The 20,527-nt window shown below is 34.4% G+C and overlaps 1 protein-coding gene across 5 annotated transcripts in view; it reads left to right on the top strand.

Annotated features, from left to right (window-relative positions):
* The window catches only part of Tao (Serine/threonine-protein kinase Tao), a 468,452-nt gene that overhangs the window by 188,454 nt on the left and 259,471 nt on the right, over positions 1-20,527 (top strand). For all 5 annotated transcript variants that reach the window (XM_072532044.1, XM_072532043.1, XM_072532046.1 and 2 more), the window contains exon 6: positions 14,719-14,911. In XM_072532044.1, the coding sequence (XP_072388145.1) occupies positions 14,719-14,911 (193 nt within the window). The remainder of the gene's footprint in view (positions 1-14,718; positions 14,912-20,527) is intronic.

Genomic DNA, 20,527 nt, shown 5'->3' with positions numbered 1-20,527 from the left:
TCTGAAATTACTTTATTGCAGTATGTTTTACATTCAATTTATTATTTTATTTTTTTCAACAAGAATAACAAAAGTAAAGCTTTAAAGTAAATATATGCTAAAGAATTTAATAAAGTGTGTGCGTGTGCGTGTGTGGGCGCCTGCGTAAGCTCGTGCGTGCGTGCTGTGGTTTATTTTGTTGTGGATGAAATGCTTGCATCAAATCATCGGCTCTGTGGCGCTATGTAAAAAGAGACTTAAGCTGATGACCAACGTGCGAGTTGCGTTACAACCATACCAACATGCCTACCAACCGATAGGCCATAAAGGAATTCAATATCCGACGATAAATAAAAAAATGGGATATGGTACTCCGAAAGTGACCGAGGAGCAAAACCACAGCTTTCTTATCGTGTACGCACGGATCGAGGGTTTTTAATTTTATTCAATTCGATTCAAGTCTATTCAATTCCATTCAATTCGATCCCATTCGATTCTATTCGACTCCATTCGATTCAATTCGATTCGACTCCATTAGATTTTGTTCGATTTCATTTGATTCAATTCAATTCCATTTGATTCCAGTCGACTCGAATCGAATCCATTCGACTCCATTCCATTTGAATTAATTTGGTTCGATTCCATTTGATTCGATTCAATCCATTCCATTCGATTTTATTTGATTCGATTCGACATCATTCAATTCGATTCGATTGGATTTCGTTCAATTCTATTTGTATCGATTTGTTTCTATTCGATTCCATTCGATACAATATATTTTATTTTATTGTAATTTTATATTATTTTAGTTTGGTTTATTTTATTTTAGTAAGAAATATACATGGGACTGCGTTTCTACTCCACGTAGTGTGTGGTCACACAATCTGTCGATTCATTGTGGTTCATCGCGTTTCTTTTGTTTTTATTTTTTCACATTTCTGTGCGATCCACAGCTCTGTCCATAGCCCGCGATAAGAAAGCTATGCTTGTAAAAATATAAAGAACTTCCTTATTGCAAAAATATATTTATTTAGGGTGACATTTTTAAGTATGAGGATACCAAATGATTATGTAGTTTATTGTTGTCTTCCTTTTTTATAGCATTTATTTATCATTTTCAGAAAATGTTACATAAATATTTGAATAAAATAAGTTATAGCAGTCGATTAGCATACATTTTAGGTCAAGCTGTGCTTGCCTAAAGTAAACTACAAGAACGACAAGTGTAACTTTCCGTATGTTTGAATTATTACTATATACGGTTTTCTACAATTATCAGAACGAAAATTATTGTTTTCTTTTATTTAACGAACAAATATAAAATACAACACAGATTTACACAGAAGGTTACAAAAAGGTTGTTGTTTCTTCTCGATCTTGATGAGAATGATGAGTGAGTGACGGCGGCGAGCATGCCCTTCCGTTCTTCACACATGTGCACGGATTGAATACACTGTTCTTCAAAGTTCCAACAAAAAGTTTAAATATATGGTGGAAGGCAACATAGCCGCCCTCATTGAAAGTCTAGTAGACTTAAAATAACTGGTAGAACACAAAGTTTTGTCTCTGGTCTGAGACTTAACTTCCTTAACTTCCATTCAAAGTATTTACGGTGGCAGTTCGAATAATACCATAAACTCCCGGGAACACTTCGGAAATTAGACCGGTTAACCATTTTTGTGGAGGCAAGTCATCTTCTTTGACAATTACCAAAGTACCAGTTTGAAGCAGATTAGGTGAATTAGTTTTCCACTTATCTCGACTCTGAAGTTGGCTAATGTAGTCTCTGGACCATCGAGACCAAAAATTCTGAGTGATTGCTTGAATAAGCTGGAATTGTTTCAGTCTGTTGGTCGGTACATTCAAATAATTCGGTTCTGGAATGTTTGTGATGCTTCTCCAATGAGAAAGTGTGATGGAGAAAATGGGGTGTTATCATTGGGGTCAGACGACGAAACGGATGCAAAGGTCTGGAATTTAGGATTCCGTCTATTTGGACCAAGACTATTAAAAATTGTTCATAAGATAGTTCATTGGTTCCGACTACTCATAGTCCTCCAAAATGAGGTGCTTTCGTAGGTATGAATTTCCATGATATACTTTCAAGTAATAACTTAATATTTATTGTTTTACTTGCTTGTTTGAGAAATAAACCAAGCTCCTTATAAGCACCTACAAAATTAGTACCATTATCAGAAAAAATTACGGAAGGTTTGCCTCGTCTAGAAGAAAATCTTCTCAATGCTGACAAAAATAAGTGCGTAGTAAGGTCCCAACAAGTTCAAAACGAACAGTCTTAGTGGCCATGCAGATAAAAAGACAAATATACGGTTTTATAGGGTTTGGTAAATCTATCTCTTATCATAAAAGGACCAGCATAATCTACTCCTGTATTATAGAATGGTCTAGATGCGGTTACTCTTTCTGGTGGGAGTTCACCCATTAGAGGTTGCAGTGGAACACAACTGAATTTAAAACAAACAATAATGCAATTATGTAGCATTTTTCTAACTAAATTTCGAGCATCAAGAATCCAATACATTTCTCTAAGTATATACGAAGTTAATTGAGGCCCTGCATACATCAATTGATTATATTGATCTAAAATAATTAGTTTAGACAATAAGTGATCTTTAGGTAAATGTATAGAATGTTTTTTAGAAAAATCATATCCTAATCTTTTAAGTCTACCTCCAACTCTTAAAATGCCAGATTCATTGAGAAAATGAGTTAATTTTAGCAACTTGCTATTAGAATGAAGTTTCTTGTGGGATTTGATATTTTTAATTTCTAATGTAAATTATCAGCCTGAGCTAGTTTCACAAGTTGTATCATAGAACTATTTATCTCTTCTACAGTTAATTGATCTTTACACTTAAAGGACGTGTGTCTAATGTTACTTAAAAATCTCAATACATAAGTAAAAACTCTATAGTAGAAACCCTCAATTCAGAAGAGTGATATCATAGTTTAAACGCGGAATATCCTCAAATTTAAATGTACACAGCGGCCCTCGAAAACTGCCTGTTTTCTCGATTGCAATTTGCGTTTCCTCATAAGAAATTACAGAATATATAAAGTAGTATATTTATTTGTGCTTCTCTATAGTAGACTTGACCAGAAGTTGTCGAACAGTGTAGCCAAATCTTGTTCAGAAGTAGTAATTATGGTCATACAAAACCTGTATTCTTCCACGCAGCGATTATTACCGTCATAAAAATACCAAAAAACATGATTTTTTCAATAGTAAAAATTAAGCACAAAATTGTAATAAAATAAATTTTATTTATATGTTCCGTTTCGTTACGTATTTAAATTTATAAAATAAAAATCGATATTTTAAAACATTATTTTTCAATCGTTTGGCAATGTTGGAATTAGCGAGGGAACTCGGTTTTACAATTCGGATACATGCAGTAAAACTAGTTTTTATTATTTTTTGCCCAAGAAATGAACGAAGAAAACATTGGTGTTTCTATGGGTAAATAGTGCATGTGTTTTTGTGAGTATATTTTATGTGATAAGTTTGTAAACTTATTGTTGTCAATACTGTATTGTAGTATTGATAAAACGTGTTATAGATAATAAGAGTGTTATATTTTGTCGTTTTATAGTAAATATTTAGTTATATTCTTTGAAATATATGTATATATAGTATATATCCAGATTATTGAAATACAATGGACGAAAAACCGAGTTGTTCCAAGAGAAGACAGCAAAATTCTGATGTTGATTCCAAGAATGAAAAGCCGCAAAAGAGACGGAAAATGTTAACGTCCGAAGAGAAGGTAATGATACGAAACGTTTATGAAGGAATTGTGGGCAGAAAAATGGCATTAAACGTTAGCCAAGCGGTCGACATTTGTAGCAGTTTAACAAAAGTATCCGTTAGCTGTATTTATCGTGTACTTAAAAATACATCGGAAAATAAAAAGCAAGAAAAAGGTAAAACTAGAGGTAGGAAAAGCATTGTTTTGGATGACGAGACAAGGAATATTATACGTCGAAAAATTCATTCATTTTATTTTCGGAGTGAAATTCCAACACTGAAAAAAATTTCTCAAGGGCTCGAAAATGATGACTCTTTACCCAAGATATCTCGTAGAGTCTTAATCAGGACCATGCACGAAATGAACTTTCGATACGTAAAACGCAACAGAAAAAGTATGCTATTAGAAAAAAATGAAATTATTCTGTGGAGAAGAAAATATTTAGAAGAAATACGAAAAATTCGCAGCACTGGATGCAAAATATATTATTTGGATGAAACCTGGATTAACGAAGGTCATACAGTTGGAAAAGTTTGGCAAGATTTAAATGTAAAAAGTAAACGCGAAGCATTTATAGAAGGCTGGTCTACAGGATTAAAGGCTCCATCAGGAAAGGGACGGCGTTTAATCATCACCCATATAGGAAGTGATACAGGGTTCCTTGATGATGGTTTGCTTCAATTTGAGTCGAAAAAAACAGGTGATTATCATGAAGAAATGACTTCTGAAGTATTTGAGCGCTGGTTTAAGAGAATCTTACCAAAATTGGAATCTGGGTCTGTGGTTGTTATGTACAATGCGCCATATCATAGCCGCAGACTAGAACAATTACCGACGACGGCATGGCGGAAAGGGAGAATTAAAGAATGGCCTACAGAAAAGGGGATTGCATACGAAGAATCAATGCTCAAAATTCAACTACTTGACATTGCACTGTTAAGGAAAATTGAATATCTTAAATATGCTGTAGATGAAACTGCAAAAGATTATGGTGTCAAAGTTCTGCGTCTACCACCTTATCATTGCGAACTTAATCCCATTGAACTTATCTGGGAGCAAGTGAAAGGAGAAGTAGCACGCAATAACAAAACGTTCAAATTAAACAAAATTAAGAAACTTTTGATTCAAGCAATCCTCCATGTAACTCCAGAGAAATGGGCTAAATGTATAGGCCACATAATTAAAGAAGAACATCGTATGTGGGAACTTGACACTCATATCAAAGTTTTACTAGAGCCAATTATAATTACACCAGGTGGTGAAGATAATGACAGCGATAGCAGCACTGTATCTTCAGGTTTAGACAGCGAATAATATTTTCTAATAGTTTAATAAGAACATCAGCATAAAAAAAAACCAAAAACAAAAAAAAACGAGAAGAACATAGTAAGTGTGTATAGTGTTTGTGTTTAAACACATCAAACATTATTTTTATTTTGTTTTTATAGAATTTTATTTTGTTTTATAGGATTTTATTTTGTTTTGTTTTATACTGTTTAAGTGTTTTGTTCATTTTATTTAATAAGACAATATGGCTCTTGGCGATTACCCATTTAAAAAAAGTATCGCGCCACAAGACATACCTCTGGGGTGGTGTGGAAACTGTCTTAAAATTTGTTTTAAAAAAATTTCATTGTGTAACTCTTTAAGGACGGGTCACGTCAAAAGACGTTTTAGCGTAACTTTCGCGACAGCCGGTTGGTATCAGTAAACTTTCTGCAAAATTAATTCTTTTTTATAGCTTTTTGTTTGTGGCATTCTGTATTTTTAGGGGAATGTAGGGAATGAGCCACAAAATATTTATTCATATGTTTATTTATTGACGTTTCGATCTCTATATCCAGAGACCGTTTTCAATTATACAAATGATAGTACTATTTATTTTCTATGGCTTTTCGCTTGTCGTTCTGTATTTTTAGAAATAATGTTGGGAATAAGCCACAATATATTCATTCAAATGTTTAATTTACGGACGTTTCGATCTCTATAAAGAGACCGTTTTCAAACATACAAATGACAGATATATTTATTTTTCTATAGCTGCTTGTTTGTGGCATTCTGTATTTTTAGGGAGAAGGTTGGACATAAGCCACAATATATCTATTTACATGTTTAATACATTGACGTTTCGATCTCTATTCCGTTTTTAAAGATAGAAAAAAAAGAAAATAAACAATATAGGATTATAAAAATATATAATAATAAACAAATAAAAAAAATATTACTATCATTTATATCTTTGAAAGCGGACTTTGGATATAGAGATCGAAACGTCAGTAAAAACTTGTAAATAAATATATTGTGGCCTATTTCGAACATTAATATTTGAAAAATAAAATATAATTAACGTTAAAATAAAAGTAAGTGTACGTCACTGGATTTCCAAACGGCTTTCCGCATTTCTGGGTCTTTAAACGATGACTCACTCTCTCAAATAGTGAAATTATACTTTAGTAAGTATAGTAAGGTTAGAAAATTTGTTTGAATAGGGTATTCTTTGAAAGTCTTAAATTTGAATTGTGTTTAACACAATAATTTTATTAGGCTTTAGTTCAGGAAGTTCTGAATAAGGAACAAGTGGGGTGCCATTGATAGGCCATAATGAACAAGGCAATAAAAGCTCTTCTGGACCATGCCACCACAAATCAGCATTACATAGCTCTATAGCTGAAATACCACGAGACAAAAGGTCTGCAGGATTTTTCTTGGTAAAAATATGAAACCATTGTTGAGGATTCCTTAGAATAGAGAATCCTTTATTTTATCCATGAGCTCAGCCAATAATAATGCTGCGCATAGCTCTAATCTAGGAATAGTTAAAAATTTTAAAAGTGCTACTCTATTTTTAGCACAAAGCATATGAACTGAAATGGTCCTTGGGTTATTTATTGACTTTACATAAATAACTGCTTCATAAGCAGATTCTGACGGGTCAGCATATCCATGAAGTTCAATAACTTCAGACGAGATGCATAATGCATGCCCTGGTATTTGTAACTTCTGAAGCAATTTGGCTTGATCTTTGAATTGTTGCCATTGATAAGCTAAGTTCAAAGGAATTGATTCATCCCACGAGATTTGCAACTGCCACAATCTTTACGTATTATTAACTTGGCATTTACTGTGTATGGAAGTAACAGTCCAAGAGAATCAAATGGAGGGTTCAGAATAGAAGTGAATCAAGTCCACTTTTTGTCATTTACGAGTTAACAACGCTATAACATGCACCAACTAGGTAACTTTTCAGTGTAATAATGAACCAAGTCCTAGTTCTGATAATATCAGCTAGACAGTAGCAAGTTCTGGTGTTTACTGACAGATTTACTTACCAAGTCCAGGTAGTGTTTGTTTACTGTGTACAGTTCTGTGTTGACGTGCTTTAAACCTTTACTTATGGCTTTTGACAGTTTATTACACATTATGTTTGTTGGCTAGTTGTATTATGCGATGGATATTTCATCTGGATCAGGTGAAGAATGGTCGCTAGGCGAATGATATTGCTAACAGCAACATCATTTCTCCCCCTGGCTCCTGTCCATTCAGACAGGAAAATAAAGAGATTTCCCGAGGAAGAACGCGTCTGAGGAACTTTGAAAACTGTAAAATTAACAAAAGGAAGTTGAATTGTAACGGCAAAGAGTACACATTTCGCAGTAATAAGGTAACGCAAGCGAAGATATTTCCCTCTGAATATGATTGTAAATGCCCCAAAAAGGGCCGTGAGAAGTTCTCTTCTGAAGATACATTGAAATAATTTTTTAATTTATTTTCTAAACTGGTAGACTACTCAAAACAAAACTGTTTTTTGCAGGGCTTAGTTAAGGCCTTAACTGTCAGTAGGCGTCGGACAAGAGACGGATCAGAAGAAGCAAAATCAAAGATGTATCAGTACGTTATTCCAGATGAACATAATAATTAGCTAAGGGGTTTTTAAGACCTACTTTCTTACCATGTTACAAATAAGTTGCGAAAGATTATATAGATGTTTAAAGAAAACAGAAGTTACTGCCGTTATTGACGCAAGTAAAAAAGTAGCGTTGCGTAAAATTCACGACTCAGATGTTGTAACCATATAAAGTCATTCGCGTGCTACCAAGGCCACTATAAAAGAACAAAAGATTCTTAAGTTCAGATTTGCGTATTAAAAAATGTATGATTTATACAAAGAGAAATGTGAAAGTGAGAACAGAAATCCTGTGAAAGAAAAATATTACTACCAAATCTTCAGCAAAAAATTTAACTTGCACTTTAAACCTCCTTCAAAGGACACTTGCAACTATGACAAGTTATTTAAAAAAATCCGTGCTGAAACTGATGAGAAAGAGATAGCCGACTTAAAGAAAGAAAAAGAACTGCACTTAAGGCAAGCAGGCAGAACAAGCGCGGGCATAACTGAAAAAAGATACCGCGGAAACCTCGCAAGATAAATATGTTTGCACATTTGACCTTCAAAACGTATTGTCTTTTCCCAAACACTCACTTCAATAGCCTACTATAAAAGAAATCTTTATATCTACAACTTTGGCATTCATTGTTTTAATAACAACACGGCCTATATGCACGTCTGGGATGAGACTAATGATCACTGCGTAAAATAGGAATATAAAAAACTAGCCATACTCTACTGAAACTTGTTTAAGACCCTCTATTGGATGTGGAAACAATGTATTTAAAATTTATGATACCAGGCCACTCATTTCTTCCCAATGATGCTGAATTTGGCATAATAAAGAGAACAGCCAAGAACCATAAGACCATCAATGTACTTGTTGTCGGTACAACATCATTAAGTGTAAAACTGCAAAAGTGAAAAAGCCTCAGTTGGAAGTTGTAAAACTACAACGAGAAGAGTTTTTGAGCACAAAATTCCTCGAAGATTCAATCACAAACAGGAAAAAGGACACTGAAGGTAGATAAATCAATTGGCTTAAGATACAGTGGTTGAGGTTTAAAAAAATAGCACCTTTCCAAATAAAAATAAATGAATCTTTCAGTGAAATTTCGAGTTTTTGAACCTTGGACATCTCGAAAAATACAAGTAAAACATGTCCTGGAAGACCCGTGGAAGTGCAAACCTTGTTGACTGTACAGCAGGATCAGATTTACCCTACCAAAAGACAAATGAATTTCAAAAAAATGAGGACATGTTGTCTCTGCTACCTTACATACCCGTATTCATCATGGATACTTCAGAAACCTTCCAAGGAATCAGCCAACTCGTCAAACCCAGGACAACGAAGCGACTGAAAGAAATGATACCGACGGCGACGATTTGTTTTTTTTTATATCATTTAACTTTTCCTTTCACCAAAGAAGTGATATTTTGTTTTAATATTTCTAATATGATCTCTAAGTAGATATAAAAATAAAGTGTATTAACAACACTTGCGAGTTGATTCATTATCTTCCTAAAATTCTTCAGAATACATTTGAACCAAGTCCACTTTTTTGCATTTTTTTGGGTTATTACATCAAATTTGGCCAATAAAAGCAATGTAAATGTCGTAAGTTACTCCTTGACCCTCTAAATTGTATATATATATATATATATATATATATATATATATATATATATATATATATATATATCTATATTTTAAAAATGTTAACGGTTAATTTTGTTATGAAGCTTTAACTTTAAACCTCTGTAGCTCAAATGTAGATAAAGTGGACTTCATTTCTATTCTGCACCCTCTAAATATCTGATAGACAATGCTTAAAATAGACCTTTTTGTGATAGGATCAGAAAAATTGTCTCTGATTTTGTACATTAAAACATCATTTTTGGATGCCATAAAAGTCCAAGGGTTTTTGTAGGTTCATCTATGCCCAAATTGACAAATGATTCAGGGTCATTAGATGAGTTTGCAATTTCAAGAGAGTTAGAAACAAATTTTCTAAGTGCAAATCCAAAATTATTTAAAACGATTGACAAAATAGAATTTATATGCTAAACAAACCTCTTCAATCGTTGATCTATCTGTGAGCAGGTCGTCAACATAGAAATCCTTTAGAATGACTCTGCTAATGGAAGGATGTGTGTCTGAAATATTATAAGCTACTTCATGCAGACAACGGATGGCAAGGAATGAAGCCGATGCTGTATCATATGTAACAGGGTTTAGTTCATACACAGATACAGGATTAAAAGGATCACTTCGCCAAAGAAAGCGTTGCAGTGAATGCTGTTTAGGATCAACTAGTACCTGCCGGTACATTTTCTCAATATAACCTCCCAATACAAAGTTGTGCTTTCTAAAACTAATCAGTTTTGAAAATAGATCATCCTGCACCACAGAGCCGACCATCATAAGATCATTTAAGGAAAGTCCCGAAGAAGTCTTAGTAGACCCATCAAATACAACTCTGAGTTTGGTCGTGGTGCTATCAGATTTAAAAGTACAATGATCAGGTAAAAAATAACGTAAAGTTAGATTTGAATCAACAACCAATGTCATATGTCCCATAGCTACATATTCATTTATAAATTTCAAGTACTGAACCTTTAAATCAGGATTCTTAGCAAATTTTCTTTCTTGCGAATAAAGGCATTTTTCAGCAATATTTCGAGACTCTCCCAATTTACTGATAGGTTCCTTCAAAGGGAATTTAACAACAAAACGACCAGTTGGGTTTAAAACAGTATTTTCTATGAACTGTTTTTCATAATAGGATTCCTCGAGAGAAAAATGCTTACTTGGAGGATACTCATTAATATCCCAAAATCTTTCCAATTGATTGTTTAATAAAGACTCTATAGAAGTGTCATCATTCATACTAAAATTGCAATGAGTTGTGGTGAATTTTGATTCATTCAATTGAATTGGACCAGAAATTATCCAACCGAATAATGTTTTTTGAAATATAGGTGAATTATTTCCAAGTTTTATTTGTCCAGAACAAAATAGATCCCAAAAAGATTCAGCTCCTATTAGGAGATCAATAGATGTGCTTTCATTAAAATCAGGATCAGCCAATAATATATTAGAAGGTATGTTAAGTAAAGCTTTATCAAAGGATATACACGGAATGCAAGATGTAATCAAACACGATAAAAAAAAAACTGCAGTGAAAAAACTATAACTAATCTTTTTGAATTGATTTTGGAAGTACCTTGATTTATTCCTGTAACGGACAAGAATCTAATAAAATTGTACTTTGCGAGCCACTATCTAGTGGCTCTACAAACAGAATTCTACAATTATGAGAATTGCCTTGATCATCAAGAACACTCACTTGAGCTGTGGAAAGTAAAATGCAATCCTTATTTTCCACTGAACATAAAGTATTAAAAGATGTGACAGCGTTGGAAGTACTAGCTTGCTCCCGTGAACTACCATGATCCGACTGAGATTCAGAAGCTTGAGACTTAGAAGGTATCAATTGTTTGTCAAAGTGAAGAAGTGTGTTATGTAAACTGCTGCATTTTCTACATTTACTGGAGGTACAATTTTTGGTAAAATGATTATTCCTTAGACAATTAATGCATTAGTGGAAGTAAAGGTCTTTGGCTTATGACTGACAGTGTTAGATTTTCAAAAGAATTTTGAATCAGACTATTGTGCTTTAAGAAGGTTAAATCTATTCTTTAAGACTTCAATAAAATTGTTAAGATCAGGTTTTTTAAGCTTTCCGATTTTTGATACCTATGAATCCCATTTTTGTCTAGTTTTATTATCTAACTTAAGATAAATTGTGTATATATATATTGAGGTATATAATATGTATGAGGTATTTAAGATCATGATGTGATTCTTTAGAGATTGGTTCCAGTTTCAATATCACCTGCTTCACCTTTCAAGGCAAGTCTTAAATAATGAAATTTTTGAACTTTTGACAAAATAGGTTTATTGTGGATGAGAGATATGAATGTATCCCTAAAGAATAGCTAATCTCCCAAAGAACTATCAAACTTGATAACAGGCAATTTACGACCAATATCATAAACAGGAAATGGTGTATGAACCGAGGGTAATGGAAGTGTTTTAGAATCAAAAAAATCATTAGATTCCACATTTATGCCATTATTATTTGGCAAAGAAAAGTTATTGTTTGATGCTGTAATTAAATTGGTAGCTTATATTGTGTTAGCAATATTGCACTCAATACTACTAGGTACAACTAGAATATTGTCTTTACAACTTTGAGATGATTTTGACTATTGTCAGAAATATGTGATTTAGGGGAGCTTGATTTAGTTCGTATTTTCTGAAGTTTTTTTTAGCAAGAGAATTTAATTTAAAATAATGAACTATTATTATAAATCTAATTTATTAACTTTATTTATTATAAAATGTTCTACACTTTACAACACCTATGAGTTTATTTACATACATTTATTCATTTAATCTACACAGAAAACGCTTAAATATTAATTTATTTACACTTATATAATTTATTTAAAACATTCACACTAGTTACAATTTAAATAGCCGCGCGAACAATTTATTAATCGACACTTGTTTTCGACTGTCCTTTTAAATCTCAAATCGTCCGTTTTATACCCGAGTTGTTAATCTAGAAATTTCTGCCCTCTTCTTAGACCTTCGGTCGGGACGTCAACGGTATTATTCGATCCTCGTCTCGAAACTTCCAATAGCAGCTATAAGCGGGGAACCGGTATGACTAACATTTATCGTAACATTGCCCCCCTCTTAAAAGATGGTTCCTCCTGGAATCTTGTCGGGACTGGAACTCGAACGGTATGCTGGTATCGGCAACTGGACCCTCTTTTACAACTTCCAGTTGTAAAAAAATGACAAGGGACGGTTTTCTCTCCGCACCAGTAACTATGCAGATTGCAACAGACCAATTCATGGACTTCTGTGCCTTTAAAGGTCTCCTCCACCATACTTCGGATAACCGTCCAATCTAATTGGCGGCACTCCAACTTTGGCATGGTCAACTTTTGCACGTCGGACTCTAGTACGTGCTCTCTTAACTGAAGTAAGGCTTCTCATACATCTCGGTAGGTAGGTTGGTCACGGGCAGTGTCTTTTGTTACCAGGTAGAAAAGGTGACGTGATGCATCTTGGAGTTTCAAGGCTTTCCCGGAAGCTGGCACTTGGCATTGGAGTTCTGCAACTCGACCGAACTTCCTTCGAAAGACGGGTGCCAACCCTGTTGCATCTTTGATACTGGCAGGGATGGTAAGGGCCAGTGGGTAGTCATCGGGAGCGCGAGTAGATCTTGCTTTTCTTCCGTGGTAACACCATGTCTTGCTTTACCGGTACTTCCATAGGTCCCCATGAATTCCTCAAACGTGAAGTCAGACACATCTTGGACTTGGTTTACTTCCACTTCTTCATCTACGTCGTGGTCACCTTCGAAAGACGCCAGCCGGTTATGGTGTACTGTCATCGGCTTTCCCCTCGGAATCTTGCTTATTCGGTAGATGACAGCGTTGATCTTCTCCATAATGAAGTATGGACCTTCCCAAAACTGCTGCAACTTGGGAGAACAACCTTTTCGCTTCTTGGGATTATAGAGCCAGACTTTGTCGTTTTTTTTTAAGCACCCAAACTCTGGCTGGTGTCTGGCCTGTTGATTCGTTAACAGCAGATCTGTAGGCCATTGTGAAGAACGGAAGATATTGGTCCCAGTCTCGCTGATGATCGGACACCATCTTTGTCAAATACTTGCCAACTGTCCTATTCATCCGTTCTACCATACCATCCGATTGCGGATGATATGCTGTAGTTCTTGTTTTCTTCATGCCTAGTCTATCACATATTCCTTGGAATAGATCGATTTCGAAGTTCCTTCCTTGGTCACTATGGATCTCCAAAGGCACTTCAAATCGGCTGATATATTCTTTGGTCAACTTATCTGCAATGGTGGCGTCCTTCTGGTCTGGAAGTGCGTAAATCTCGACCCACTTAGTAAAGTAATCCAACATGTACTTGGGTCCATTTTCATTTTCTGGAAATGACCCAGCAATGTCCAAAGCTATTCTTTCAAACGGGCTTCCAACATTATATTGTCTCATAGGAGCTCTCCTTTTTCGGCAGAAATTTCTGCCCGCTTCTTAGACCTTCGGTCGGGACGTCAAGGGTATTATTCGATCCTCGTCTCGAAACTTCCAATAGCAGGTATAAGTGGGGAACCGGTATGACTAGCATTTATCGTAACAATAAGTATCTTTAAACTGTTCCCGTTCAGCATCATTTGTTAAAAAACCACCATCAACAAGTGGTGAAGCCACTTCTATGCTATATTGAATGTTATTGAATTCATCTAAAATTCCTAGAATATTGTTATAACGTAAATCGAGTTAATTAAAATCTTTATTAGAAGACGAGATATATTTATCTAAAAATGTATGAAAACGAGTAAGACTTATATTACTTACTTACTTACTTAAATAAAGAAAATAGAAAAGAACCATACCGTGCAAAAATGTGTTTTTAGGTTAACTATCGTCTCATACCAGTTTCCAATAAAAAAAAAACTCATATCAGGGTTCCACCACGCGTGGTATCAATGAACACAATGTTTCGAATTATGGACACTAATTATCAACATCTGGCTATGTGAAGGACCATGTAAATTTCCGTATGTTTGAAATATTACTATATACGGATTTCTGCAATTATCAGAACGAAAATTAGTGTTTTATTTTATTTAACGAACAAATATCAAATATAAGACAGATTTACACAGTAAGGTTACAAAAAGGTTGTTGTTTCTTCTCGGTCTTGATGAGAATTATGAGTGAGTGACGTCGGCGCGCATGCCCTTCCGTTCTTCACAATAGTTACACATGTTGCATAGATTGAATACATTGCTCTTCAAAGTTCCAATAAAAAGTTTAAATATGGCGGGACGCAACAGCAAGTCTAATGTAAAATTACTTGTATTGGAGTATTTCCTAAAAAATTGTATCTTAACTTAATTTATTGCAAATATATATTAAATTATTACAAATAAAATAAGCTTATTGCATATATTAGGAGAATTTTATTTTTAGAAATCCCCAGGACAGCGTCCATCTTCGTCTAGATTACTAAGTCATCAATTCGTGACTAGGAGTCGGTCGTCAAATGTTTTAATAGACTTAATTCAACGTACGAAGGCTGCAGTTAGGGATTTGGATAATCTGAATTATAGGAAAATGAAAAAGATTCTTATGGTAGAGAATTGTGAAACAGAAAGTACCATAGGTATGTTATTATTTTAATAATTAACAATTTTGACGATGATTATCAAAAATTTTATTTTTATTTGGTAAAGCCTTTTCAGCTATATATATATATATATATATATATATATATATATATATACATCCTACTATCATTGTCGCATCGATACATTATGCTTTTACCATCACTTTAGCATCGTCTTGCAAAGTAGCATCTGTATATCGACGCTACTTTACAAGACCTTAATAACTTTTTTCCTGTACTTGTTACAAAAATTTTAACCATCTCATTGATTAGAGTGTTGATACCGTGTTGATATTTTAAAATATCCGCTTTCTCTTTTTATCCCTTACTGAGTTATACAAGTTTATTCCAGAAAATGTTTGAGTCTAAAATGATGGTACAGTGAAAATATTATATATATTTAGTTCAGGGTTTTACCGTTTACTCGCTGCCATTATATACATGAAAATGTATATCCCACTTTCATTATCAATCATTTTAGCATCAGAAATTTGGCATCGCTGTTGAATATAATATTACCCACAACGAAATAGTAAATTTAAGAATATATATATATTTTTTTCATCCACAAATCATTCTGGCATCATGTTTGGTTAAAAGTAACGGGTTATGATATATTGCAACTACCTATTGTATCTTCGCTCCAATTGGTCCAGTCGCGACGTACAGCCCCTCAAATGATAGGATTTAACCAATAAAATACAATAAGACAGAAAAATCAAATATAGCAGCATGTCAAAAAGGCCTTAATTATATATCTTCGTTTCTATAAGTCCAATCGTGACGTACAGTATCTCAAATGACAGGATTTAACGAATTGAAAACAATGAAATAAAAAAATTAAATACAGCCATGTCAAAAGGGCCCTAGTCACGTATCTTCGGTCCTATTAGTCCAATCGTGACGTATAGTACCTCTAATGATATTGTTTAAATTCAAATATGGTTGTATAAATTAATCAATACATTTGTCCTCCCTGTATTCCTACGATCCCTATAAGTACCGCCATCGGGCTCGAGGAATGCGTCCCTTTGAAAAGAAGAGCACGAGTCGTTGAAAAGAAAAGACGCAACCCGGCACGGGAACCCATGCAGCATATTAAATTGATTTCGTTCGTTGTTTTGTAGTGCAAACCCTGGTAATTAGACCCAGCGGTAAGTTTTTACCTAGTTTTACCTAAACCTATAAATTGTTTTTGATTGTTTATTGCAACCATTTAAATTTTAATAATTATTTGCACATATGAGGAAAAGCCCATTTTTTCTCGCCAGAGTTATCGAAGGAATAGTTCTGTTAATTAAGTACTATTAATTTGTAATAGTACATTTGTTTGTTAATACCCCACATTGGCCTATCTAGCCGGATTTGAACTCATTTATTGAAAAAATATTTTTTGTTATATTTAAATTTGAATGGTTGGTTTCGTCTCGTCGTATTTTTTATCGTTTTGAGGGTTCTTATCTTAAGTTTGCGTCTCTTGTCGTGGCTCGAGAATAATTTATGACCTTTTTGTAAAGTCGACCATATGGGACTTTTTAGAAGGGAATTATCGTCGTTTTAATAAAGTATCGAATTACAAATCGGTAATTTCGGGGTTTTAGACCACATTTTTGTACACTTTCGTTTGTATAATATTATTGGAACTTGTTAAAAATTTAAAATGGAAAAACTTGAAGAAAAGAATAGGAAACTCAAATTTTTAAGAAAAACTGCGTTAAATGATATTCAGTTAATTTTCGATTTAGGTTTTAAGTCCCTTTCAGACGTTTCTATTCGCCCTTTATTTAAAATTAGACTAGAGGATTTAGATTCGATTCGCGAAGAGTTCTTAAAACATCACACTAATATTATTAGTAATATTCTTTCTGTACCAGACGCGGATACGAGGGTTGAAGAAAATGTTCGGGAATTATTTTTGGAACAATTTTATAAAATAAAACTATTTAGTGCGGAATTATTTGAGCCACAATTTGAAACTCCAGAACCATTTAGATCGGTAGTAGTTCCACAATCAAATATTCGCTTGCCTAAAATAGAGCTGCCTAAATTTAAGGGTGATTTTAAGGAGTTTAGTTCATTTTTAGATTTATATAATTCGGTTGTACATAATAACGCAGGCCTAGCAGACGTAGAAAAGTTTAAGTATTTGAAAGGATGTTTAGAAGGGACTCCACTTAGTTTGATTCGTAATTTGTCAATAAATAGCGATAATTATCAAATTGCTTACGATCTAATTGTTAAACGCTACACAAATGTTCGTCGTTGTGCGACCGCGCATTGGGATGCGATCTTGGGCGTACAGAAAATATCGGTAGTTAATTCGAAAAATCTGGCTAAATTAGTAGATACGTTTTTAGAAAATTTAGCCGCATTGAAAACATTAGGTCTTCCGACAGAACATTGGGATTTTATTATGTTTAATTTACTTTTGTCGAAATTAGACGCGGATTCAGTAAAGTTATTTGAGTTAGAAAATAAATCGAATAAAATCCCGTCATTTCAAAAATTGGTAGAGTTTATTGAAACTCAGTACATTGCTTACGATAATTTGAATAGTAGCGTAAGTGAATCTAAGAAAACATCGCAGGCCCCAACTTATACGGAGCCAAAGTGTAATTATAAACATTCTAATGTGTCAAGGCATAATAGTAGTTCATCCTTTGTTACAAATTCGTCGTCAATATGTTGTGCTTTATGTAAACAAAGTCATTTTCTTAACCATTGCTCGTTGTTTTTGAAAAAATCTCCAAAAGAAAGATACCAATTTTGTAAAGAATCTTCCTCGTGTTTTAGGTGTCTTAATCAGGCTAATCATTCTGTCAAGTCGTGTCCAAAGGCCTTTAAATGTAGTAAATGTAATAGTCACCTTCATAATAGTTTGTTGCACTTTGATAGAAATCGTTGCAATAGTCAGTCGTCCACAGAAAATACTAATAATTCAGGGGCATCGGGAGTCGAACAAAATTCGCCTGAAATATCACATTGTGCTGCTAGTTTTGTAGGGAAGAAAAACGAAACAAAAAAGGAAATCTTGCTCGGTACTGTTTTAGTTCACGCGATTGATAGTAAGGGATGTAAACAGCCCTTGAGATGTCTTCTAGATTCAGGTTCAATGAGTTCGTTCATTAGTCGCAAAGCTGCCAGTAGATTAGGCTGGCCTAAAACTCCTTGTTCATTTGAAGTTAACGGACTCAATTCGATGCAAACGAAACTGAATCAAGGTCAAATAAGTTTTTCTATCCAACCTCGTCATCAGGAGTCACCGGTGTTTCACTTGGAGGCTATTATTACAGATCGGGTTTGCTCGGATTTGCCGAGCACCAAAATTGACATATCGACGTGGAATTATATTAAAAATTTGAAGTTAGCCGATCCCGAATTTAACTGTAGTCAATCTATAGATTTGTTAATTGGTTGTAGCATATTTGCGAAGGTGTTGTTAGAAGGTAAAATTGAAGGTAAAGCGGGACAACCAAATGCCCTAAATACCGTTTTTGGTTATATTTTGTTAGGACCTACTAGCACACCTAACCTTTCGTCGACTTCGCTTGTTTGTCTTTCAAATATTGAAGACCCACTAGATTCTTCGTTAACGAAATTTTGGGAACTGGAAAACGTACCGGAAAAGCCAGTTTCAGAACCAGAAGACGTTCTGTGTGAGAACATTTATCTGGAAACGCATAATCGGGACGTCTCGGGTAAATATGTTGTATCTTTGCCTTTTCGTGAATCGCCGCCTTGTTTGCAAGATAGCTATGATATTGCTTTAAATAGATTGCTATCATTAGAACGACGCTTATCTCGTCAACCAAGTTTGAAAAAAGAATATTCTTTTCATATGCAGGAGTATCTTGATTTAGGTCATATGCAGTTAGTCTCTAATGCCGAAAAGAAAAGGGGAAAGTATTATATTCCACATCATTGCGTTGTGAAACCAGATAGTGTTTCAAGTAAAATTCGAGTTGTATATAATGCGTCTCAGAAAAGTCCCAGTCGCGGTAAATCTTTAAACGACTATTTACTGGTCGGTCCTAAGCTGCAACAGAACATAGTCTCGCTGTTGTTGAATTTTAGACTTAATCGTTTTGCGCTGTGTGCGGACATTCGTCAGATGTATCGTAATATTTTAGTCGCTCCTGAACACACGGATTATCAACGCGTGTTATGGAGATTTTCTAGCGCTGAGGAAATTCAGGAATATCGTTTATTAACTGTTACTTTTGGAATAGTATCTTCGCCGTATCTCGCTTTAAGAACTCTCCAACAATTAGCATTAGACGAAGGCTCTCGTTTTCCTAAAGCCGTCTCGCTTATTCGTCATGCTTCGTATATTGATGATTTTGTTTTTGGTGCTTCGACTCTCGAAGAAGCACAAACTTTAGTTGACGAATTAGTCGCTTTGTTAAAGTTAGGAGGCTTTGAGTTACGGAAATGGTGTTCGAATGAACCCAAATTGTTGTCGCAGTTTCCTGAATCCCATATTAATCCTCACTCCATTAATTTTGATCCAGAAGCAAATGGTCCTTCATTAAAAATCCTTGGTTTGAAGTGGATTGCACAGTCCGACGTCTTTCAATTTTCAGTCAAATTGCAAGACGTCCCTTGTACCAAAAGATCGTTTTTGTCCGAATTAGCTCGAATTTATGATCCTTGTGGTTACTTAACACCTATTACCTTTTTCATTAAACATTTAATCCAACAACTTTGGGCAACCGGTCTTAAATGGGATGATCGTCCTAATTCGGAAATAATTCGTGTATGGGAGCAATATAAGAGCGAACTATCTCTTATTTCACAGTTCAAAATTCCTCGTTTTTTGAATATTTCCTCATGTCCCATCTTAGAGCTTCATGGATTTGCCGATGCTAGTGAAAAGGGATATGCTTGTGTCGTTTATATTCGTAGTATTGATACTCGTAACCTAGTTCAAGTTAATTTACTGTGTGCCAAATCGAAAGTAGCTCCTATAAAACAGATTACTATACCTCGATTAGAATGGTTAGCTGCTGTTTATTTGGTAAAACTTATGTCGTTTGTGTTAGAGTCGTGGAAGCATATAATATTTCAAAATGTGTATGCTGGGTTAGATTCTCAAATCGTATTGCACTGGATTAAAAGCTCCCACTCGAGATTCAAAACTTTCGTCGCAAATCGCATTTCGTATATCCAGTCCCATAGTCAAAATTATTCTTGGCATTATATCGAATCTCGAAATAATGCAGCTGATGCGCCTTCGCGAGGCATGCTTATTTGTATGTTGCGGTACTAAGGCTTTAAATCTTGAATTAGCTAGTGATTCGGAAGCTTTTTTGGCCGCTTTACAACGGTTTTATTAATTTTGTTTTGTTCGACTTTTGTCAATATAACCGCGACGAAACCACCATTTTAATTTTAATTTTTTTTATTGTAGTTTAAGTTTTGAATATTTGTGTAAGGTTTGTATAGGAATTGTTTGTATTAATTATCGTTTAGTTGTTTAAGTAATGATAGTATTTAGAATTCGTTTTGTTTTTTAAAGACCTTATGGCCTTTAAAGGGGGGAGAATGTTTAAATTCAAATATGGTTGTATAAATTAATCAATACATTTGTCCTCCCTGTATTCCTACGATCCC

The sequence above is a fragment of the Diabrotica undecimpunctata genome, chromosome 5 (genome assembly GCF_040954645.1).
Source record: "Diabrotica undecimpunctata isolate CICGRU chromosome 5, icDiaUnde3, whole genome shotgun sequence".
NCBI lineage: Eukaryota > Metazoa > Arthropoda > Insecta > Coleoptera > Chrysomelidae > Diabrotica > Diabrotica undecimpunctata.
This window is presented reverse-complemented; position numbering and strand designations above follow the sequence as displayed.